The sequence below is a fragment of the Convolutriloba macropyga genome, chromosome 8 (assembly GCF_964194025.1).
Source record: "Convolutriloba macropyga chromosome 8, txConMacr16.3, whole genome shotgun sequence".
NCBI lineage: Eukaryota > Metazoa > Xenacoelomorpha > Acoela > Convolutidae > Convolutriloba > Convolutriloba macropyga.
The window spans coordinates 23,204,755-23,226,872 of NC_134475.1; the positions used below are offsets into that span (position 1 = coordinate 23,204,755).

The 22,118-nt window shown below is 34.9% G+C and overlaps 1 protein-coding gene across 2 annotated transcripts in view; it reads left to right on the top strand.

Annotated features, from left to right (window-relative positions):
- The window catches only part of LOC142344016 (uncharacterized), an 84,245-nt gene that overhangs the window by 49,028 nt on the left and 13,099 nt on the right, over positions 1–22,118 (top strand). For both annotated transcript variants that reach the window (XM_075395460.1, XM_075395459.1), the window contains 7 exons: positions 2,603–2,736; positions 7,636–7,785; positions 8,650–8,793; positions 12,110–12,324; positions 12,541–12,727; positions 20,005–20,128; positions 20,433–20,642. In XM_075395460.1, coding sequence (XP_075251575.1) covers positions 2,603–2,736; positions 7,636–7,785; positions 8,650–8,793; positions 12,110–12,324; positions 12,541–12,727; positions 20,005–20,128; positions 20,433–20,642 — 1,164 coding nt within the window. The remainder of the gene's footprint in view (positions 1–2,602; positions 2,737–7,635; positions 7,786–8,649; positions 8,794–12,109; positions 12,325–12,540; positions 12,728–20,004; positions 20,129–20,432; positions 20,643–22,118) is intronic.

Genomic DNA, 22,118 nt, shown 5'->3' on the forward strand with positions numbered 1-22,118 from the left:
TGTACATTAAAAAGCATATTTTTTTGAGTAACGCGCCTTTTCCACGTCCATTTTGATTACCATGTTCACATAGTTTCAGTGAAAAATATTTGTTAGAGTATAATTCAGAAAAACGTAAACAAATTCAGCCCAGAGCAGATGAAACTTCTGTAAGTTTCAGCAGCTGTGTTTTATATTGAGAACCATTGATTAAGATAAACTTCGATACACATTAAAACCAACTGTATCTAAGTTGCGAATTGATTATCCACATTCGATAGTTGTGTCGGTACCTATGCTGTCTTCTATGAGCTTTTGTTTTACAAACTGGAGCAAAAATTTTTGGCTTTCTGGAAAATTGGTGTTGCCAGAATCTAATTAGTAAGACCAAAAAAGAATTCAATTGTAGACCCTTGCATCAAAATTTTTTGTTTTCTTCAAAGCTTAGCTGCTGCATAATTTGCAAATATTGTTCTGATATTTTTTTTCCTAAACTTTAATTGTCAAGCCAAAAAATGTTTTATCAATCTGTTCTTGAAGACCTAAGATTTTTTTGAGTTTGATATCTGCTTGCTCAATTTATGCCAACATGTAGCTTATTCTTTAACAAGCGTAAATAATAAGAACTTCAATTTTGGGAATTTCGAGAAAATTGGAGAGCGCTCAACTGGAGACGAAACATGCATGAGTACTTGTCACTAAAATCAAATTATTGAAGTTGGGGCTCTAGCTCGATTTCACTTTAAGTTCTATCAGCAAAGTTGGGTGAAATAAATTTGAACATTGGTTCTGTAATCAACGGAGTTTTAAAAATTGCTCTTAAATTTATCCCCGGGAAACAGAGGATGATTGCTGCTTCTGCTAAAGGTTTAAAAAATCTATTATATATCCGCTAACTCAAATATTCAATGTCTCGAGCTAATTGTTTCTTTAGGTATTGGAAAATAATTAAATGATTAAAGAAACTATCATAGATTCTTGTTTTCATACTTAAAATTGCATCACAGGAACCTAACAACGGGCAGTTTTTTTAAATGAAACGCCTCTTTTTAATAGAAAACTCAAAACTCTTATATTTTTGGAAATACAATGAGAAGTGAAAAAGTAAACGTTCTGAAAATTTTCAAATAGAATTTGAGGTTTATTTCGTGGAACATATTTCAGTTCTTACTTGGTTCGGAGGTCAAAGGTTAACTTTTAATACTTGTCTGATAACCAAAACACAAAACGAGAGAATGCGCTGAAATTGAAAAAAAGATCAGCAGAAGAGGCTGTAATTTTTTTTAAAAAGGAAATAGAAGAGGAAATATTTCTCGCTTTTTCTTCAAACTCTCTAGCTAATATTTCAAATACAATACTTTATAGTTGCTCTCTGTTGTGAGTCCTTCTGTTGTGATATTTCAGATTGCGATAGAAAATTATTGCGAACTATTTTCTAGAGGACAAGGAAAAAAGAAACCCAACTTAAATCACTTTGATGCTTTCTGTGGCTTCCTGTTCTTACTATTTTTTGATCAAATAAAGTCTTTTTTTGTGGTTCAACAGAAGCGCGATTTGATGAGTTTTATAGCTCTTTTGATTTAAAAGATAAATTAATTTACAGAATTTTTTGCCAATTTTTGTGAGTACATGCGCCGAACCAACGTTCCATTGTTCATTTGAAAAAGCACGTTCCATTGTGCTCAAAATTCAACGAGCTGGGCAAATAATGGATACTTGATACCAGAAAAACCTAAACATTTTTTTGAGAAAGAAAGAGAAAGCTGTTCTCGATGCATTTTTCTGTTGGTTCTTCCTGATGATTCAACTGATCCTCTATGTTAAGCTCACAACTTTGTAGCTGACTGCTTATTTCAGGTAAATGAAAATGCAAATCTGTCACTGGTATAGTTTTGGATTGCTGGGATATAAAAATCTCGAATCTAAAAGTGTTTTTTTTGGGGGGGGGAATAGAAAATTATAGTTTTCCTGTTAATGTCTGCTCGAATTCCAATATATTTGTGTGCTCCAATTCCAATAATTGTGCATCTTAGGTTTTCCACTGGTTTGACTTTATAGTTACTGAAATGTCTGCTCAAATTCTAATATATTTTGTAACTGTGCACCTTAGGTTTTCCACTGGTTTTGCATTATAGTTACTGAAGTCATTTTTTGTTATCACTTAAAACATAAGAAAAAAGTAAAGCACTTGAAGAAAAACAAAGTAAATGATTTTCTTTTTCAAATTTTTGATTTTAGAGAAATCACTTGCATTTTCGTGCGGTCCAGTTGGTCTCATCATGTTGATCAGCAGTACAATTGTTCTAATATTTGTTTCAACGAAAAGGAGTCCGTTCAATGTTTTGAACTCAAATAATAAAGTATATATCAACATAAGAGTTCTGAATTGTTCATATTTTCAGAATAAAAGTCGTACTTAAGGTTACTATGGAAAAATGCTTCAATTTGAGATTCGACAAAATTGATACTCAAAGGAAATTTTCATTTCAGAACAAAGAAAATTTTTCGACCACCATGAGACGTGTGTTGGAACTTGGCTACTAAAAACAAACAAATGACATATACGGCTAACCTATCTTTCAGTGGAAGCCATTATGATTTAGAGTTTGTTAATTCATTACAGCTAACGAGGATGGAGATGGGACTGTGGGTTCAAGAAGTTCATCTACTGATCTGGAGGACGTAGAAGAGTACCTGGAACTGAATCACCACCAGAGGGCCAACTACCAGCTCGTGTTTGATGCTGTTGGAAAAACCGTTAGTTAGGTGCACAAAGCAAGGAAAAGACTCATTGTGCGAGCAAATAGCCTCCGATGAGAGGGTCGAAACATTATGTGTAAACCCACTTTTTGAGAAAAGACACGTTTTAAAATTTTGCTTTACTAAATTATATGTTTTCAAAGCACATCAAAACTTAGATGAAAACAATGCGGGCAGCATAATGTGGGTTAACATAATGCTGCGACCCTCTCATCCTCAAATGAGCCACAGGCACAAATCGTTTGAAATAGAACTTCATTTATTTCATGATTTGGAACATAAAGTTGGAGTCCCCATGTACATTAAACAAGTGGTTATAGTTTAACTTACAAATTTAACATTTTAAGGACAGGATGACCTCCATTAAGAAACATCTCAGCATGACCTCAGGCTGACTATCCATTAGGGCCCACTGTCCCTCATCTTTGCAGCCTCAATTACATTTTTTTCCAACACTGCACAGAATGTTTCAACACTTTTCTCATCATCAGACTGTTCATAAAAAAGCAAAGAAATTTACAAAAATTTCGAATGAATCACACGAGTAATATAAAATGGCGATACCGTCAAAAGCTATTCTAGCTCCAACTATTGACAAATTCGGCCGACTGTCAAGTGTACGTCTGATTTGATACCATGTTTTGGTGCATTTACATCTTTGTGGTGGAAGCGGTGGAGTTGGGATGGAGGTAGAAGGATGAGGGGGGAGGGAGGTGGAGGTAGAGGACTGCGTTCCTTTATAGACTTCATTCACGTCAATGAAACCAAGGTCCATATATATATATATGTATATATATATATATATATATATATATATATATATATATATATGTATATATATTTATATATATATATATATATATATATATATATTCATGCACAGAAAAATTAAGCTATAATCAAATTTTTGCTTGTGTCTGTTATTTTAATTTTTTTGTAATCATAAAAACATTTTCGGTCGTTGAGTTGTTGCACTAGCATGATTTTTGGCCTCTTATCGGTATCGAGCAACCTAATTGCCCCTAGAGTAGAAGTAAGCGAGGGTACTTGTGTCCCGATGAAAATAAAGCAGTATTAATTGCTGCTAAGATCAAATACTGACGGCATTTTGCGCTGCGCAGTTAGAGTTCATTTGGCGAATTGCTTAGCACAGTTGAGCAAGTCTGTTTGAAATACATGATCAGTCTAAACACAAGAAAATCATTCATAGGGCACGAAATTGCAGACTTGACTGGACCTGATCAACGCAATGCTCCGCAGAAAAAGCATGCTATTATTACTATTATTTAGCGCTGTATTTCACTTCGCGCTAGGTCCGGGACCCTAATTCAACTTAACTGAAAAATTTTACAGAAAAAAAGATTTCTTGTGGCTAAATGAGTGCTTAATTTGGGATGATGTTTTCTTCATTGATTCTATATGAAACGCGATAATTGCCATAATAATGAAAATTTGATTTAATTTTTAACAGCAGCTCAACTGTCGCAATTGGCGTTTACAGATGTGGAAGACCTTTAGCGGGTAAAATTTAAATGCGTGCCTCTAAGTTATCTGGTAGTGGGCTCGTGTTTTTTAGTGGGTCTTGAAAAAAATACATATTCATAAAAAACGATCCTGGTTCCAGATTTACGACAAAAAATTGTTTTTCCCACTTTACGCTATTAAAAATTTCAAATAAATGTAAGAAACTAGGAAACACGCACCTTTTTGCAAATCGTTCTAATAAATATGCCCTTTGGTCAAAATCAACATCTTAATGACAAATGATGTGTCAAAATGGTGGACTGATTTTGTTTTGCGTACGTAAGAGAGAGAAAATACTTTAAGTGTAATGTGTCCTCAACGACAAAATACTTTTACTTAACCATCGTCCAACTTTAGCAAAGTCAATTTAAAAAAAATAGTTGCGGTAGACTGCCTTCTGTTCAAGCAATTGTATTTGGAGTCGAATCAGCATAAAGCTTATGCATAAATCAATTAAAATTTAATAGGATACAGCATTATTTAGAGGTCATTGTATCAAGTAAAATCATGTAAGGAAAACTCAAATAATTATAATTGAAGTGGAAATGTAGAAGTCATAATTTTTTTGTGATCTGTGTTGATTTTTTTTACGGGTTAGCTTCATAAGCTTTGTTGATTGTCTTTATTTGATTTGATTTCTGGATGTGATTCAATTACAGTAAAAATTTATAGCTATTATTTTGAACAAAAACGTTGGAGGAAAAAGAGAAAAAATCCGTTAGGATTCCCTAATTACCACACGCCTAATACGGACGCTAAATACTTATTTTATCTTCGCTCTAATCAAACTCGATAGTTTTTATACAAAATATTCAAACTGACATGGTCTGTGCTTGGTATGAAGTGGTCAGGGATTGGTAGGTACAGGTTGGGTATGGTAGTAGCAGTTATTGGTGTGGCGGCGCTGCAAGTTACGAAGTTTCAGGAATGTGGGACAATTTCAATCCGGTTCCCCGACTCCAGCTGCAGCTTTAGATCTAAACCTATTGCTTGCTCAACAATATTTAAAGTAAGTGAGCCACACCCATTCCAATTTTATTTGCCGCCTCAACATAACAGATGCCATCAGGACTACAATACAATCATCTTCCGTTCCCCCCTCCTGAAGAACACTTCCTTTTTCATACTTTTTTAGCCCTTCATGAAGACAAATTTCTGGGCTTAAACTTCCCGATTAAATTTTACAAAAATATGTAATTATGATAACCTCACTCTAACTGACATCTTAATAGGTCTTTCTACGAGACTATCTGTAGAACTAATTGAGAACAGCCATTTATCAGTCCAAGTTGTTTATAATGACTTTACTTCGACTAAAAATGATAGATTACGAGCAATCATGGAAAAATGTTATGACGTTGTTGGTGACGTTTTCTTTAATGTCGAAGCAACATATATAAAAGTTAACAAATTTGAGACATTTAGAACGAAGATTTCACCTAACCCGATACAGCTGGAATAAAAATATAAAATTTGCTCAAAATGCTTTTGTTGATATGCAAATGTTCAAAATGGATAGCCTTGGATAGCAATGTATTGCGGATTCTTGGATAGCCGTATGTTACCGCTATCTAAGACTCCTCTTTTGTCAACTTGACATATTGTTCCCAAGAATGACGTTGCCAATTGGAGCACATCATCAGATACGAATTCCTTCAGACAACATAGAAATACCGTAAAATACGCTTTTGGTTCGTTCGATTTTATCAGAAAGCCATTTGGTCTGAGAAATGCAGGAAAAACGATTAACTTCAATGATTTATTGAAATTAAGATTCGATGATTAATTGACAAAGTTTTTCAATGATTAATTGACAAAGTTTCAATGATTAAGTGACAAAGTTTTTCAGGATATATCAGATGAGTTTGTGTATTCAGACGAAGTATTTGTAACCTTCTGTGATATTCAGCCGCACGTTGAAATACGTGATCGCCTGCTGACAAAATTTTGTGAAAATATCCTGCGTGTAAAGTTAACCAATGGCAAATGTCTTAGAGAAACTGACGATTTCTTAGCATTTGAAATTTGTCCTGACGGAACTCAACCACTTGCATCAAAGGTTAAAATAATGATTTGTATAAACCAACCAATGGATTACAAAGAACCCTGACGGATAATGGGAAAATCCGTTTTGTAGGAAGCATATTCCGCAATGGGCACAAATTATTGAGCTCTTACAGCAAGTCTTCCTAATTCAAGTCCGTAAAGGGAGAAAAACAAAGGTAATTTGCTTTTGAAGACCATAGAACCCTTTTTGATTGGTTTTCCCCCAGCTTTGAGCAAACTGAAAGAAGTCTTTATCAAATCAAATTTTTTTCACCGTATGTCTCCAGGTACCACATTGTCATTAAAAACTGATGATTCAGAAACAACTACTGATGCAGCGCTGTGTGAGGTAACTAGTTTGGAAAAAATTGACCACCAACCTTTTTCTTTGTCTTTCATGTGGAACTCAATCATAGCACAGTCGTTGATGAATTGTTGCCCGTAACTTATGCTGCCGCCGTTAAGTTTTGTTATCTCATAGCAGGTAGAAAATTTGTTCTCATAGCAGGCACCATCTTTCAGCAGCTTCAGATTCCCCTCATTGGTATCAAGTAACGTTTACAGATAGAATGACAAAATGGGTTGAATCACAACCACTGGGACAATTTGGGTTTTGTTTTGGCGGAGATTTTTCAATACTTTGGGTGTTTTTTGGATATGCTACAATATTTAAGGTATTCTGCAAATTTTGGTGGATACTCTATTTTTGCTGTGTTTTGGTTCTCCGACAATCAGGAGGGGAGATATGTCGGATACACTAGTATTTAAAGGTCGTTGCATCAAGTATAACCATGTAAGGTACTGTCATATCGTTCAAATTGAAATCGGAAGTTTAAGTTTAGAAGTGATTTGTATGTAACACTGTTTTAGCTTCATCAGCTTTGTTGATTGTCTCTATTTCGGTTGATTTTCGATATGTTTCCATAGCAGTTAAAATATATACCTGTTGTTGGTAAAGGAAACGCGTATTTAAATAATAAGTTAGGGTTCACCCACTCTTACAATACTAGACTTTCTCAAATTGCAAATCAATCAAGCACAATCAATGATCCTTGGCAAGCCTCAAGGCAGATATTTAAAAGACCAAGCCAATTTACATGTAAGCTGTCCTGTATAAGATTTACGTGTATACCGATGGTTAAACGCGTCAAGGGCTGTTGGCTCTCGGAATTTTTTCCAGCGTACATATGGTTGATTGAGTTTTCACCCTTACTATATTGGGTATACCCTTAATAGTAATGGTCCAAACCCATTCTGATGTGTAATTGTGATATTAAGAAACGCTCCGAGCATGATTACAGACAGGTCTGTGCATTGATGCTTTAGATCTACGAGTCTTCGTGCAAACATCTGGGTTTGACCCCAGACCACCATGTTATGAACAACCTGGACCAGAGCAGCATTCTTATTCCCAACAGGAGTATGAACTCGAGAGAAGTTGGAGCTCTCATGGAGGCACTTTCAAACAACACCAAAGTGCGTTTTGTTTTCTTAAGTTACTTCAAAACGAAGCGAGTGAGAAAAAAAGCTGAGTTTTTATACTAATGCAGATGCTCGCAGTTGGGGAAAAAGTAATTATCGCCGACAAGACTTTGGATTTACTGTTAGATTTTATTATTAAAAAGTTGGGGATGAAGCGTTGAAATATTAAACTTTGTGACTGTATTATATATTTGCTCTTGTCTATTAAAATAATTCAGTTCGAAATAAAGTGTTGTTTCCTTAGAGTTCGGCTTATTCAACTAATTTATACCTTAACCTGAGCGGAAAAAAAGCAGATTAGACTAGGTCACATTATAACCAACGCAAATGTATTTTCTATTTAATATTGATTGAAATTGTTCGGCTTATCAACAATTTGGAAGATCTAAACGTCAATCGCTTACGTCGTTGAATCTGAGAATTTTTACAAGTGTTAAACTTATACAAATTTTTGTAAGTGTAATGAACCTTATGCGGTTTTTGCTGACTATTTCTTCCTTAGGATTTCCAGGAATTGGAATTAATTTCGAAGGGTGAACATCTAGAGCAAGTTTCTCTGTGCCTACTGTAGGGAATTGCCTCATCAACTTAATTTTCAGTATATTTTCAGCATAAAATTGCGAAAAATTTTGCATGACACAAATTAGTCTCCGAAGTTTTTCAAACTGAAGTAGTTTCTGTCTTTCAACATTCTATACGAAAAATTGACTTCCAAGGAAATTCAAAATTCAAATTCAGACATTTAAAAAATCTTGCAAATTTTCATTTTCATTGTTGTTAGGGTTATCAAGGGAGCTAATCGTGACTGCGACAACAGACTAACTAAAAAGCATCAAAATTATCTGTTTTCTTGTACAGGTTGAGGAGCTTGACTTGTCCGGAAATTTTCTAGACGATCAGAGTTGCAGATATATTGCACAGATGCTAATCCAAAACGGATTCATATCCAGAGTCAACATCGGAAACAACTCAATCCGAGATTCATTTGGTGCATTCTACAAGGTTAGTTTCAAAGCTCTGATACGCGATATGGACGATGAGACTTATTTGATAACCCACTAAAAGGCCTTTGCAATACTTTACCCATCTTCTCCTTAAATTCAAGGTGTGACAATCCAAAATTGTTCCATTCAGAACGCCCTAGAGCATGTGCAAATAATTGTGGCTCGGAATTACAGGCCTTCACACCCGCAGAAATGGTGGCCGCCGTATTGGCCGACAGGGCGTTTAGCCGACAACAAAAAAAATGAGAAATTTAACCGACAAATTAAGTAAAATGAGTAATAAAGCTTATTCTAAAGCTGTGATTGGCCAATTTAAAACTGTTTCGTAAGCGGACAAATATACCGCAGTTTTTTCATCAACTAGTTTAACGAAGGTCTATTCGTGGTCGGACCGTATTTAACCGCATCTGGCCATGCCTCGCGGGCCATGGCCATGCCTCAGTGGCCCGTGGGACTTGATATGAATCTATCAAAACCGAACTACTGATTTATGGACCAATTGTGGACTTTTATTACCAATTATGATAACACTGTCGGCTAAATTTCTCGTTTTTTCCTTGTCGGCTGAACGCCCTGTCGGCTAATTTTCCTAGCACCCGCAGAAATATTTACTTATAGTTGTTTCGACCAAATTTGTAAAGCTAAGTTTCCAAGATGTGGACAATTTAGAAGCTAACACAACAACCTGAATCTCATATTTCTGTACTGAATCATAAAATTTTCATTATGATTTTTACTTTTTTTTTACTATGGCCAGAGTTCTGATCATGGCACTTCATCGACATTTCATGATAAAATTCAGACTAGAATTCTGAACTTATTATGAACATAACGAAATTCAATTCTGCATTTCCCATTTACCTTATGAACTTTTTGTCTGTTCTGGACTGAACAGTATGACGAATCGCCATCAGCGGGGACCTGAAAAATACTCAATAGGTAATTGCAAAAATAATTCACCGAATATATTATTACTTCACAATGATCACGTTTAACTCAATGGTAAGTTTCACACAATGACAAGTTTCGAACACTGGCAAATCTTTCATTTTTGGTCACCCGAGTATTACCGAGTTGTCAATGTTTTATTGGGATATACTGATTCAGCACTGACTGTCTATGTCATTTGGGTCCGGGAATACCAAAATTTTAGCCGGTTTGAGCCTCAGAACAAGCGGAGAATTTTTGCGGCGAAATTAGATTGTATTCAAGTCATGGTTTTTGAGAGATCACCGTCCATTACTGGCAAATACTTTCACCCCATTTTTCACATTCTTTTTTGAAAAATTCGGCAGTCCTGAAGAAAAAGGACTAAAAGTTTTTCTTGACATGAGAGCTCAATCTGTGTAACCGTTTAAAACAATTGTGCAAACATCCTCTCTATACCTCCAATTGGCACCTAAGATATGAAAAAAGATTATCATTAAAATTATTGATGAATGAAACCTATTTCGCCCCACTCTTTGGTTGAAAATTGATCGGTTTGCCAATCGAACTAATATCGACGGTACGTCATGGTCACACTACCCTTTTTTTAAGTGTTCAATAATTGAACAAAGAGCGTCATCTTTTAATTCGAAAGATTGCCTATTGGTTCTAGTACCACTGATGCAAAGTTTGACGGTCTCAGTATTGTGAAACTAAACCTTGTTTTGACAAAAATAACAATTGAGGCAATTTTCAAGAAAACTTTTTTCAAGACAATCTCCCTGCTAATCTTTTCAAGAACGTTTGTTTTCTGGGGGATGGATTCATCCCATCAGGGCTAGACGCTAAGGAAGTGCGCAAGATATTGTTCCTCTGGCATGCTTCAAATTGCTTCTTTCACCTTTCCTCCGCACAGCTCTCCAATATGTCTACAAGTTGTGTTCGCAGAACGCTTTTGTCTCAATGTCAGTTACATGGTTATCGAACAATAAAGTTTTCTGAAACAATAAGCGGAAAAATGTTTACTTCTGAATTGTTTTCTTGCAGAAAACTGTAAAGAAATCGTTTTCCCGAGGAAACCTGTAAAGCACAAGCCCATCCAGTTCATCAAGAATTTGAACAGGGAAAACTGTTTACTCCTTTTTCCTGGCGTCTGTGAAATATGACTTTAAGTAATTGATATTTTTTAACATCATAATAAGTGTGCGGATAAGTGTACCCCTTATTAGGTTATACAAACCATAAATTATAATCTATTTTAAAAAATACAATGCATTTTTTTTGTTTCATACATGGTAATGAAAACTAAACGATTGTTTTTGGAGAAGAAAAGGAAACAGTTCCAAATTCTGTTCGAGAATTGCCCGCAAAGACTGCAAATGTTGCGAAAAATGTTTAATATTTTTGAAATCTTGTTGATTTCAACCCCACAATCGAGTTCTGTTTTGCTAACATTTATGTTTATTTCATGATTTTGTATAATAAATCACCCATTCTTGGTTAATCGTGAAGAATTAAACTTAAGTTTTGGTTTGATCACATTAGACGCTCGCATTTTTGGTTTTCAAACAGTTGACTTTAACCGTCGCTTAGTTATTAAGACACAGTAATTAGGAACTGATCCTAATACTCAAAGTCAAAAGGGAATTTTTAGCTGTTTTTTTCCATAACAGTCCTTCCTCTCTATCCAAACTAGAGAAACCTCACCCACAACCTCACCTTTTCCCCCATCTACTCCCTACCCTACCCCTAACACCTCAAACATACTCCATACCAAGCTAACCCCACCTACCTAACGCGTACCTCCTTTTCACTCCACTTACCTACCCCAGCCTGACACCAAACCCTGGGAATAAAAACTGAATTATCATTGAGTTTTTAAAATCATTTCCTATATTTTTATTAGGCAGTTATTTTTTGTTCTTTCTTTCTTTTTCGATATTTTTTATTTAAATGAGGTAGAAATTATATTGGACGACTCTTTGAGTCATTTCAGATATCCTACTGGTTATGTTTTTACGCAATTTTTCTCTTGACGCATTTTTTGTCGACCCTTTTGACTTTTCGTCCTCAAAAACGGGATAAACAGGTAAAAAGGGGAGGGCGCTAAGGGCTCTTAGAGCCTTTCCGCGTACTAAACCCTCGGCATGCATTTCACCGAAACTGCTTTGGAGACGTAAATTTATGGTGTGAAGTGCAGAGTTTGACCCCCCCCCCCTCCTCGCCGAGTGCTCCCCCATGTGCTGCCCTTCGCCGCGCTCACCCGACGCCCCTTCAAGTGAGCCAAAGGCTAGCCTCCCTAAACCGTGGCTAGCTACTGACGAATCCAACCGCTCGCCGGTCGTTTGAGAGCAATTCGCCCGACGTTAGTGGGTTATGTTTAACAGGTGTTGACCGAAACCGGGACAGGGCTGAAACAGCTGTACGCGAACAACAACAAGATCAGTGATGCGGCCATTGTGAAAGTGGCCCCCTCTCTGGCTGTAAATCAATGTTTGGTGGTGCTGGATCTGTCTCGCAATTGCATGATGGATAGCAGAGCTGCTATTCACCTATTCAAAACACTCAAGGAAAACACCACTCTCACGTCACTCGATTTAAGGTACGAGAAATTATATTTTTTCCACCCTCAATCCACCCATAAAGACCAGCGATGAAAGGCAGTCCATTTTCTATACCCCTCATTTTTTGCATCCACTCTTTTCCTCGATACTTTTATGTAAAAAATTCTCGACCGAGGAGCAAATCGTTTTTGTCAAAATTGATATTCTTGTTATTGTTCTTTGTGCGTATGTCAAAAGTGGCGTGTAATTTTCAGCCACAATATAATCAACACGGCCGAAGTGGGTGCATCATTTGCAGGCATGAACAGAATGAACAAAAGTCTCAAATTCCTGTCTCTGGCTGGGTGCAGGTTACATCCCGCCACTGTTGAGAGGATGCAGAGAGCACTGCTCCGGACCCAAATTGAGTGTCTGGACTTATCTAATAACCATATATCTCCAGTTAGTAATCATTAATGATCGATTTTTGTACTTGAAATTTTGTGCACAAAAACGAGAAATGATCGTGTTTGACCAGTATTTCCCCGTTTGAATGGTCTTCATAAATTCCTCCCATTTTGTACGGGCTGGAGTTGGTAATTTATGATGATGTAATAGTGAAGCTTTGAAGTGGAGCGAAACCCTTTTTGGCGATATGATGGCGTGTTTTCGCTATTCAAAGTTGTTTCCCAAATTTGTTCAATTCCAGAGCAAAGATGACCAAAATGTTTTTTGGTCATATAATAGGTTAACAAAAATGGATAGCCCAAATTTTTCCCACCTTTTTGCCATTTCCCGCCAAATTCCTAACAATTTGTTTTTTTTTACAGCACTACCAAACAAATATCTCGAACTCAATAGTCGGGGACAACATTTTTTTCTCTCAATTGACAGATTAATTACATCTATTTTTCGAAAACAGACAGTCAGCTAACCATACTAGCAATTAATTCGATATAGTTGGCGCCCTGAAAAATGCAGATTTTTCAATTATCTTCCAAAAAGTTTTGAAGAATATAAGACTTTTTAAAACCAACAATCCTAAAGTCATGATGACAAATTTTTATCGAGCCATAGGCTAATTGAATAGACGCGAAATGACATTAGCATTAATGCCTGCTAGAATTGATCCCTCGTGCTAGTAATTTCTTGCTTTCACCATATCGGTAGAGAAGATACTAGCAAAAATTAAAATAAATTAAATTTAAATTAAAAAAATTATCCCACTGCTGCTTGATATCTTCTCTAAAGTTCCGACCAAATCATTTACTCACACTGCCAAACCGAAGTAACGCAATTTCAATATAGGAAAAGTAAAAGCTTTGAGCTGTTCATTTTTTCCCAACGAAAATAACCCAGGAAACTGATTTTAAAAAATTTTAAAAAAAATAAAATTACTTATTTTCCTAAGCACTAAATTTGGAAAACAATTTTAACTTCTTCTGATGTGCTCATGGTTCGAACTTTGACTATGAATGTTTCCGAGGATAAAAAAGAAAAGCTTCAACTCCTAGAAGTTCTGTCGAGAGTTTTCAGTTTTCTCATCTATTTTCTCCGATTGAACACTAAACTATTTTTTTTTATCACAACTATTTTCTTATAATCTTTGCACAAAACTGTATTCAGCCTCATTTGCGACAAAAATTTGACAAAAGAATGACAAGTAGGCTCAGTAATGTGCATATGCACATAAGGTTCAGACCCCGCATATCCACAAGTTTGACTTGATTGTCGACCAAATGAGGAAGAGATGGAAAATTTTCAAAAATTTGCATATATTGATCAACAATAATTGGTGTGTGAAATAAAAAATGGCCTCCAGCTCAAATCAGTCAATAAAGTAAATAGTGCCGCGTCAGTGGGCCAAAAAAGACTGTCATGATTATGACAACGAGACAAGACAATTAAAAAAGCAAACAGCAACAACAAGCATTTACATCCAAAACACAATATTTGAAGAAAAAACTAAATAATAACAAAGTGAAAAAGCAAAACCTAAAGTTTCAAATAAAACCTAAATAAAACATGATAGCTTCGTTTTTTGCTGGAAAAAAAACATGTGACCAGTCTTTGATGACACTCGGTAACAAGCAGACAAAAAAGAACAAAAAGGACGAAGTTACAAAAAAAGCGTTTATGTCTTCTCGAAGACAAATAATTCAATGAAATCCATTGGATATCAATTCAAAACTTGAACTAGATTTATTTTCATTCTCACTATAAAATAAGGACATTGAGACCTGTGAGTTTCTAGAATATGTTGCACGTCTACAAATATGAACGACAAGGTCAGTCGTTTATAAAAGACAAATAGTTCAATGAAATCCATTGGATATCAATTCAAAACCTGAACTAGATTTATTTTCATTCTCACTATAAAATAAGGACATTGAGACCTGTAAGTTTCTAGAATATGTTGCACGTCTACAAATATAAACGACAAGGTCAGTAAAAAAAACAACAGAAATTCTGCTAATTTTGCAACAAAACGGCGTCGAAGCCGTTCAAACCATAATCCATTATGTAAAAAATCAGATATAGTCAACTGTGTCTTCTTTGAAACCCAATAGTTAAAAAAAGAAAAAAGGAGACGTTTGAAAATACAGTTATCTTAATAATTTTTCAAAAACTGTTAATTTCAAAGGCATCAAAGAATTAGATAGCAACCAAAAAAACTGAATAGGGTTGTTTATTTCTCAAAAAAGTCCTAAAACAGTAAGTATTCCACTAAAAACCTTAGATTTGTTCTACTGTGCCTTTCTTCCCTATAATCGATATGCAATTTGTAGTTAAGGAGACTAGTTAACATGTAGACAAAAAAAACAACCAAGTTGAAATTTAAAAAAATATACAACTTTATATATACTCTTAACCATTTGACACCAAAGTCATGAAAAATTTTAGCTATCAAGTGCAACCAGCAAATAGTTCTTTAGAAGAAGCTGCTATGACCTGCAATTAAGCAATGTTTATCATTCGACTACACAAAGAACTACAAATATAGACGAAAATCAATTTTTTTTCTTTTTTTTTTTTAAAAAAAAACCGGTATCGAAGCCATTAAAACAATATGCGATGCACCAAAAAAAAACCATAGGTTCAATTTTGTTTTTCTTCATTATGAATAACTTTTTAGTAACCTGTATCTATTGAGAGTAGGTAAGAAGTAGGCATAAAAAACAGCGAAATGTGAACTTGAAAAAAACATCTGTATACTTTTTTTAAAACACTTATTTCATGGTCAGAAAAATTTTTAGCAATTAACTATGATCAGTAAATCAGTTCCTTTGTTTGTCCATAGGAGGACGTTATCTATAACTTGTCAAACGATTACAAAATAACGACAAATAACGACCAAAAACCAAAAAATCTATTAAATTCTTCTAGAAGGCAGAGTCGGAGCAGTTAAAACAATGATCTGTTCGTCGACAAATCAATGTCTTCAAAAATCCTTATTTAATGCCCAGAATATGACACCTGAACTGTCAATAATGAGCAAAAAGAACCTGAATGATGGAAAATATCCAAAAATTGTAAATTTTTTTTAAAACTTGAAGTCTCAAAGCAGAGAAACGATTTCTTATAACGTAAAATTGAAGTAAGTTTTATATTTTAACCAAATTGGAAAAAATGTGACCTGTGATTGCTGAACTCAGTCTAGAAGTTCACCAGAAAAAGAGAAGAAATTAGCTAAACTCAATAAATCATTTTCATGTTCATTTTGAAAATATGTGTTTTTAAAAGGCATTACGGCCATAAGCTTTTGACTGAAAAGCGAATTAGGTTTCCATGAAACCCCTAGGAAAAAATTCAGTCGGACATGTCAGTAGTACGTTATCATTTTATTTATTTTCCGTATTTATCGTAAAAAATGGGGAAATGCGAACTTTTTTAAAAAACTTTGGTTGATTACAATCAGTTTTTTGGAATTTAGGAAACAACAATTAGATCAAAACTGGCTTGGCTATTGCCTTTTGTCTGTTGGAAACGTTTTGTTGTTTCAAGTGTTATGCATATGGTTTATTTCAAACAAAATTGATGCATTTTGCTTAATTAAAGAGTTAAATTAGCAAATAACCGATAAACATTTAATTCAAGTAAACTCTCAAAGTATCACCAATTAAAACTATTCTGTTTCTGAGTCACCAAAAACTGTGTCAGAAGACTTTAGGTTAATTAATGCCGTATATTCAAACAAATTGGACAACAAAAGCCTATTTCGAGCGCTCCTTTTGATAGAAAAATGTGTGAAATTTGACAAATTCAGCAAGAATTTTGCCAAAAAAATTGAACCAAACTGTCGAAAATCAGCCGAGTTTTAGAGGTAAGACAAAAAACACAATCTTTATCAATTTTCACATTTATTAGTAAGATTGGCACAAAAATTGCATAAAAGCACGGAAAATGTGAACAGCAGCAGCGGAAATCAGTCAAAGGTTCACAATACTTCAAACCTTGATAACTGTGTGGAAAAACAAAATTCAGGCAACTTAGTTATGTTTTTACCGAATTCAGTGACACAGTTGTTGAAAATGTCAACAAATTTTAGCAAAGTTGTTGCGAATTTTGTCAAAAATAGTGAAAATGTGAACAAAACAACTGATTTCGGTCTACTATTCTAAAATCTTTAAACCATTGTAATTCTCTTTAAAAAACAAAAATCAAAAAAATCTTTTTAATTCTAGATTCTACGCTTTCTAACGGTTAGGCTTTCTACCGGTTCCACTCAAAACCCTCTACGATGAATATATCTATCGGCGAAAATTGTCTGAACAAGAAAAAACCCATTTGAGTATATAGTTCCTCTCCCACTAAAATGAGTCGGAATTAAAAACTATTATACTTTAGCTTTGTAAAAAGAATCAACAATATCCGCTGTTACGTAATAAAGAGAGCCTTGAATTTAAAAGTCTTCCTTGAAAACCGGAATATTTCAGTACCCGATATGTTTTACTGCGGATACTGTCGACACAAAGTAAGCAAACTTTAAAAGTTAAAAAAATTGTGCAACTTGTTTTTAATTTTTTTGCCCTTTTTCCAACCAAAATAGCATTTTTTATGTCTTTATCAACCTGTGCAGCTCATTGCTCAACATCGATCCAATGATCATTTTTTTCGGGGGGTGAATACACTTGCAAAAATTGGCAATCCTTGAAACTTTTGTTTAAAATTGCCATTTAAAAAAATTCAAATTGATATTTTTTGTCGGCATTATACTTTCCCCGGTAAGTTTAATTCAGGCGTTGTTCACGAAGTACTTTTTGAACGTGACTAGGGAAAACTGTCGTCTGAAAGCTCTTTTCCTGGACCACAACAGAATCATCGATGACGTGTACCACGCATTTGTCAAAGCACTTGCTTCGCGTGAGTACTAACTGAGCTCACTGGTTTGCGACGAACCGAATTTAAAAATACAATCAATTTAAAAACAATTTGATCTCTACACATGGAAATTTAGCAGCCGGGTGAGTACAGCATTTCATAGCTTATGAACACATAAGCAAAAATTAATGAATAATTTGTAAATAAAAATTGTTTGGCGGTAAAACGAATGTTTATGCGATGTTTATCATTCGACCACACAAAGAACTTCAAACATAGACGAAAATCAAAAAAAATTTTTCCATTAAACCCCGTATCGGGGCCATTAAACAATCAGCGATGCACCAAAAACTCATATGTTCAATTTTGTCTGTCTTCCTTACGAATAACTTTTTAGCAACCTGTATTTATTGAGTGTAGGTAAGAAATAAGCAAAAAGACAGCGAAATGTAAATTTAAAACAAAACATCTGGATACTTTTTTTTAAAACATTTGATTTCAAAGTCAGAAAAAACTATAGCAATTAACTCTGATCAGTAAATCAGTTCCTTTGTGCGTCCATAGGAGGACGTTAAAATCTGCAATTATCTAGAATTTGTCAAAAGATTACAAGAAGAACGACAAATAACGACCAAACTCCAAAATTCTATTAAATTCTTCTAGAAGACAGAGGCGTAGCAGTTAAAACAATGATAAGTTTGTCGAAAAATCAATGTCTTCAAATATGCATTCTTTTAAAAAGCCCAGAATATGACACCTGAACTGTCAATAATGTGACAAGAGCGCAAAAAGAACCTGAATGACGGAAAAATATCCAAAAATAGTAAATTTTTACAAAAACTTAAAGTATCAAAGCAGAGAAACAATTTCTTATAACGTAAAATTGCAGTAAGTTTGACATTTTATCGAATCAGAAACCGTGTGACGCGTGTTTGCTGAATTTAAGCTAGAAGTTCACCAGAAAAAGAGAAGAAAGTCGCAAAGCTCAATAAATCAATGTTCATTTTAAAAATATGGATTTTTAAAAGGCATTAGGACCATAAGCTTTTGACTAAAAAGTGAAATAGGTTTCCTTGAAACCCCTAGGAAAGAAACCAGTCGGACCTGTCTGTAGTAGATTTTGATATTAATTATTTTCCGTAATTACCGTAAAAAATGGGGCAATGCGACATTGTTTTTAAAAAACACCGACTGATTGAAATCAGTTTTTTGGGAATTAGGAAACAATAAATAGACCAAAACTGGCTTGGCTATTGCCGTTTGTCTATTGGAAACACTTTGTTATTTCAAGTATTATGGATATGGATTATTGCAAACAAAAATGATGCGTTTTGCTTAATTAAAGAGTTAAATTAGCAAATAACCGCCAAACGTTTAATTCAAGTACACTTTCAAAGGATCACTAATTAAAACTATTCTGTTTCTGAGTTACCAAAAATTGTTTCAGAAGATTATAAGTTAATTAATGCTGTAAATTCAAACAAATTGGACTACAAAAACCTATTTCGAGCGCTACTTTGATTGAAAAAAATTGAACTTTGACAATTTTAGCAAGAATTTTGCCAAAAAGTTGAACCAAACTGTCAAAAATCACTCGTGTTTTTAGAGGTAAGACCAAAAACACTATCTTTATCAATTTTCACATATTTTTTAGCAAGGTTGGCACAAAAATTGCATAAAAGTACGGAAAATGTGAACAGAAGCAGCGATAATCAGTCAAAGGTTCACAATACTTCAAATCTTGATAACTGTGTGGAAAAAACAAAATTCGAGCAACTTTTAGTTATATTTTTACTGGATTCAGTGACATTGTTATTGACAATTTTAACAAATTTTAGCAAAATTGACGCAAATTTTGTCAAAAATAGTGAAAGTTTGAACAAAACAACTGATTTCGGTCTACTTTTCTCAAGTTTTTAAACCATTGTAATTCACTTAAAAAAACGAAAATCAAAAAAATTGTTTTAATTCTAGATTCTACTCTGGTTAGGCTTTCTAACAATTCCACTCACAACCCTCTACGATGAATATATCGATCGACGAAAATTGTTTGAACAAAAAAAACCGTTTGAGTATATAGTCCCTCTCCCACTAAAGTGAGTCGGGACAAAAAACTATTATACTTTAGCTCTGTGAAAAGAATCAACAGTTTCCGCTGTTACGTAATAAAGATAGCCTCGAATTCAAAAGTCTTCCTTGAAATTCGAAATGTTTCAATATCCGATGTATTTTACTGCGGATACTCTCGACACAAAGAAAGCAAATTTTAAAATTTAAAAACTGTGTTCAATTTCTTGGGGGTGAATACACCTGAAAAAATTGACAATCCATGAAATTTTTGTTGAAAATCGCCATTTAAAAAAATTCAAATTGATCTTTTTTGACGGCATTATATGTTCCCGGGTAGTTTTTTCCAGGAGGTGTTGATGAAGTTCTCTGTAAACGTGACTAGGGAAAACTGTCATCTGAAAGCTCTTTTCCTGGACAACAACAGAATCACTGATGACGTGTACCACGCATTTGTCAAAGCACTTGCTTCGCGTGAGTACTAACTGAGCTCACTGGTTTGGGACGAACCAAATTTAAAACTACAATCAATTTAAAAACAATTTGATCTCTAGACATGGAAATTTAGCAGCCGGGTGAGTGCAGCATATCATAGCTTATGAACACATCAGCAAAAATTAATGAATAATTTGTAAATAAAAAATGTTTGGCGGTATAACGAATTATGCAATGTTTATCATTCGACCACGCAAAGAACTTCAAACATGGACAAAAATCAAAAAAAAAAATTTTCCTTAAAAAACTATAAAATAATGTTTATTGTAATTTGCCATTCCAGCCAAGCACTTGTCATTGCTGAGCCTGGCAGGGTACAGGAACATCATGAGTTCCATCGCGACGCGAGATTGTCTCGTGATAAGAGAGAATAAACACCTGTTCAAGGACCTAGTCGCTTTCATGGACAAACGAGGCCTGGATCCGGTGTCACTATTTGTCCGAAGTGGAGAGAAGAACAACATTGCCACGTCTGCTAAAGCTCCTCCCGAATGTGAGCTTTCAATTTATTATGTAATATCCCAGCTTGTGGTATATCAAGCTGACAAAATTTGCCAGCTCATCGGAGATTTGGTGCAACGGTAGCATGCATTGCCGGAGCTCTAGAGATAGTAGCTTTACGTTCCCTAAGAGTTCTACAAATTCTTTAGCATTCAAGGGGAATAGAGTTTTTTTGGTTACAGTTGTTCCGAACCTCCAAATTTGATGGGGGTTAAGAATTTTACGCCTACACGATATTTTTGTTCTGCAGGTTGTGGCCAATCATTATCTTTTGCTGAGAGATACAAAATTGTTATCACTGAAGCTATTGAAATATCTAATCGATGCTTAAACAAACTCCATTAAACTTTTGGCTTCTCAAAAAAAGTGATAATCAAATTCCAAACAAAACTTATTTTTAAGTTTTATAACATGAAAATCAAGTTTCACAAAGCTCGATACAAGCAAATTGAGCACCATGTCAGTTGTTGACGAGCAATTCGATCGAAGTTAGTTTGTTATATTGTCTACTCTGGCTGGATAAAGTCAATCAATGCATATTTTGTTAGCTATAAAACGGAATAAAAATGTAAAATTTCTCTTTGTGTCATCTATTGATCTAACAAAAGGTTAGCAAGTTGAGGTCCCAGACGGATTCAAATATGTGCAGACCTAAAATAAATGCACGAGGGGTGTCGTACGTTCCAAATTACTTAGTCTGGATACATCGAAAAACGCATGAAAGTCTGGACATCAACGCCCAAAAGTCTGGGGAACGCACGAAAGTCTGAACATGAACGAACAATAGTCTGGTGAGCTCACTAAAGTCAGGACATGACCGCGCGAAAGTCTGGTGAACGCAAAAAGCTGGACTAAAGATCCTTACGTCTGGGACGGTCTGGACATAGGCACATTCCGTCTGAGAGGGTCTGGACATACCAGTTTCCGTCTTGGACCTCAACCTGGGTCGTTCTACCGCCAATTAAGCTGTAACAATTCTTTTTTTCAATAGCCCCTTTTGGGAAACAATTTTGTTTAAAAGCTTTATATGTTTTTAGAATAATTAGCTCTTTATTGTTCTTATTTTTAGCCGACATTGAAATTTCAAGAAACTTGATTCATTTTTGAAACTGCATCAATTATTTTGATTTTGATCTCTCTACAGTCACAACGCCAAATCTTTAATGACTCCATCAATTTTGGGTCAAATTAAACGGGACATAGCTCATTGAGACCGCTATTATCTAAGCTTTAAAACTATATATAGCACATCATTTGGATCACTGGTTGATGAGAAATTAGGTACTGAGCACCGTGTAATTTGACCATATTAATATAGCCGAAATGCCCGTATGCCACCCAATATGCCACCCAATATGTCACCAAAATATCCCATGGTATGCCCATGCCCATGGCATGCCTGGTATGCCCATGATACACTGATACAATGCTAAACTAACAGAGGGAAGGATTGGCTCTTGTGATAATC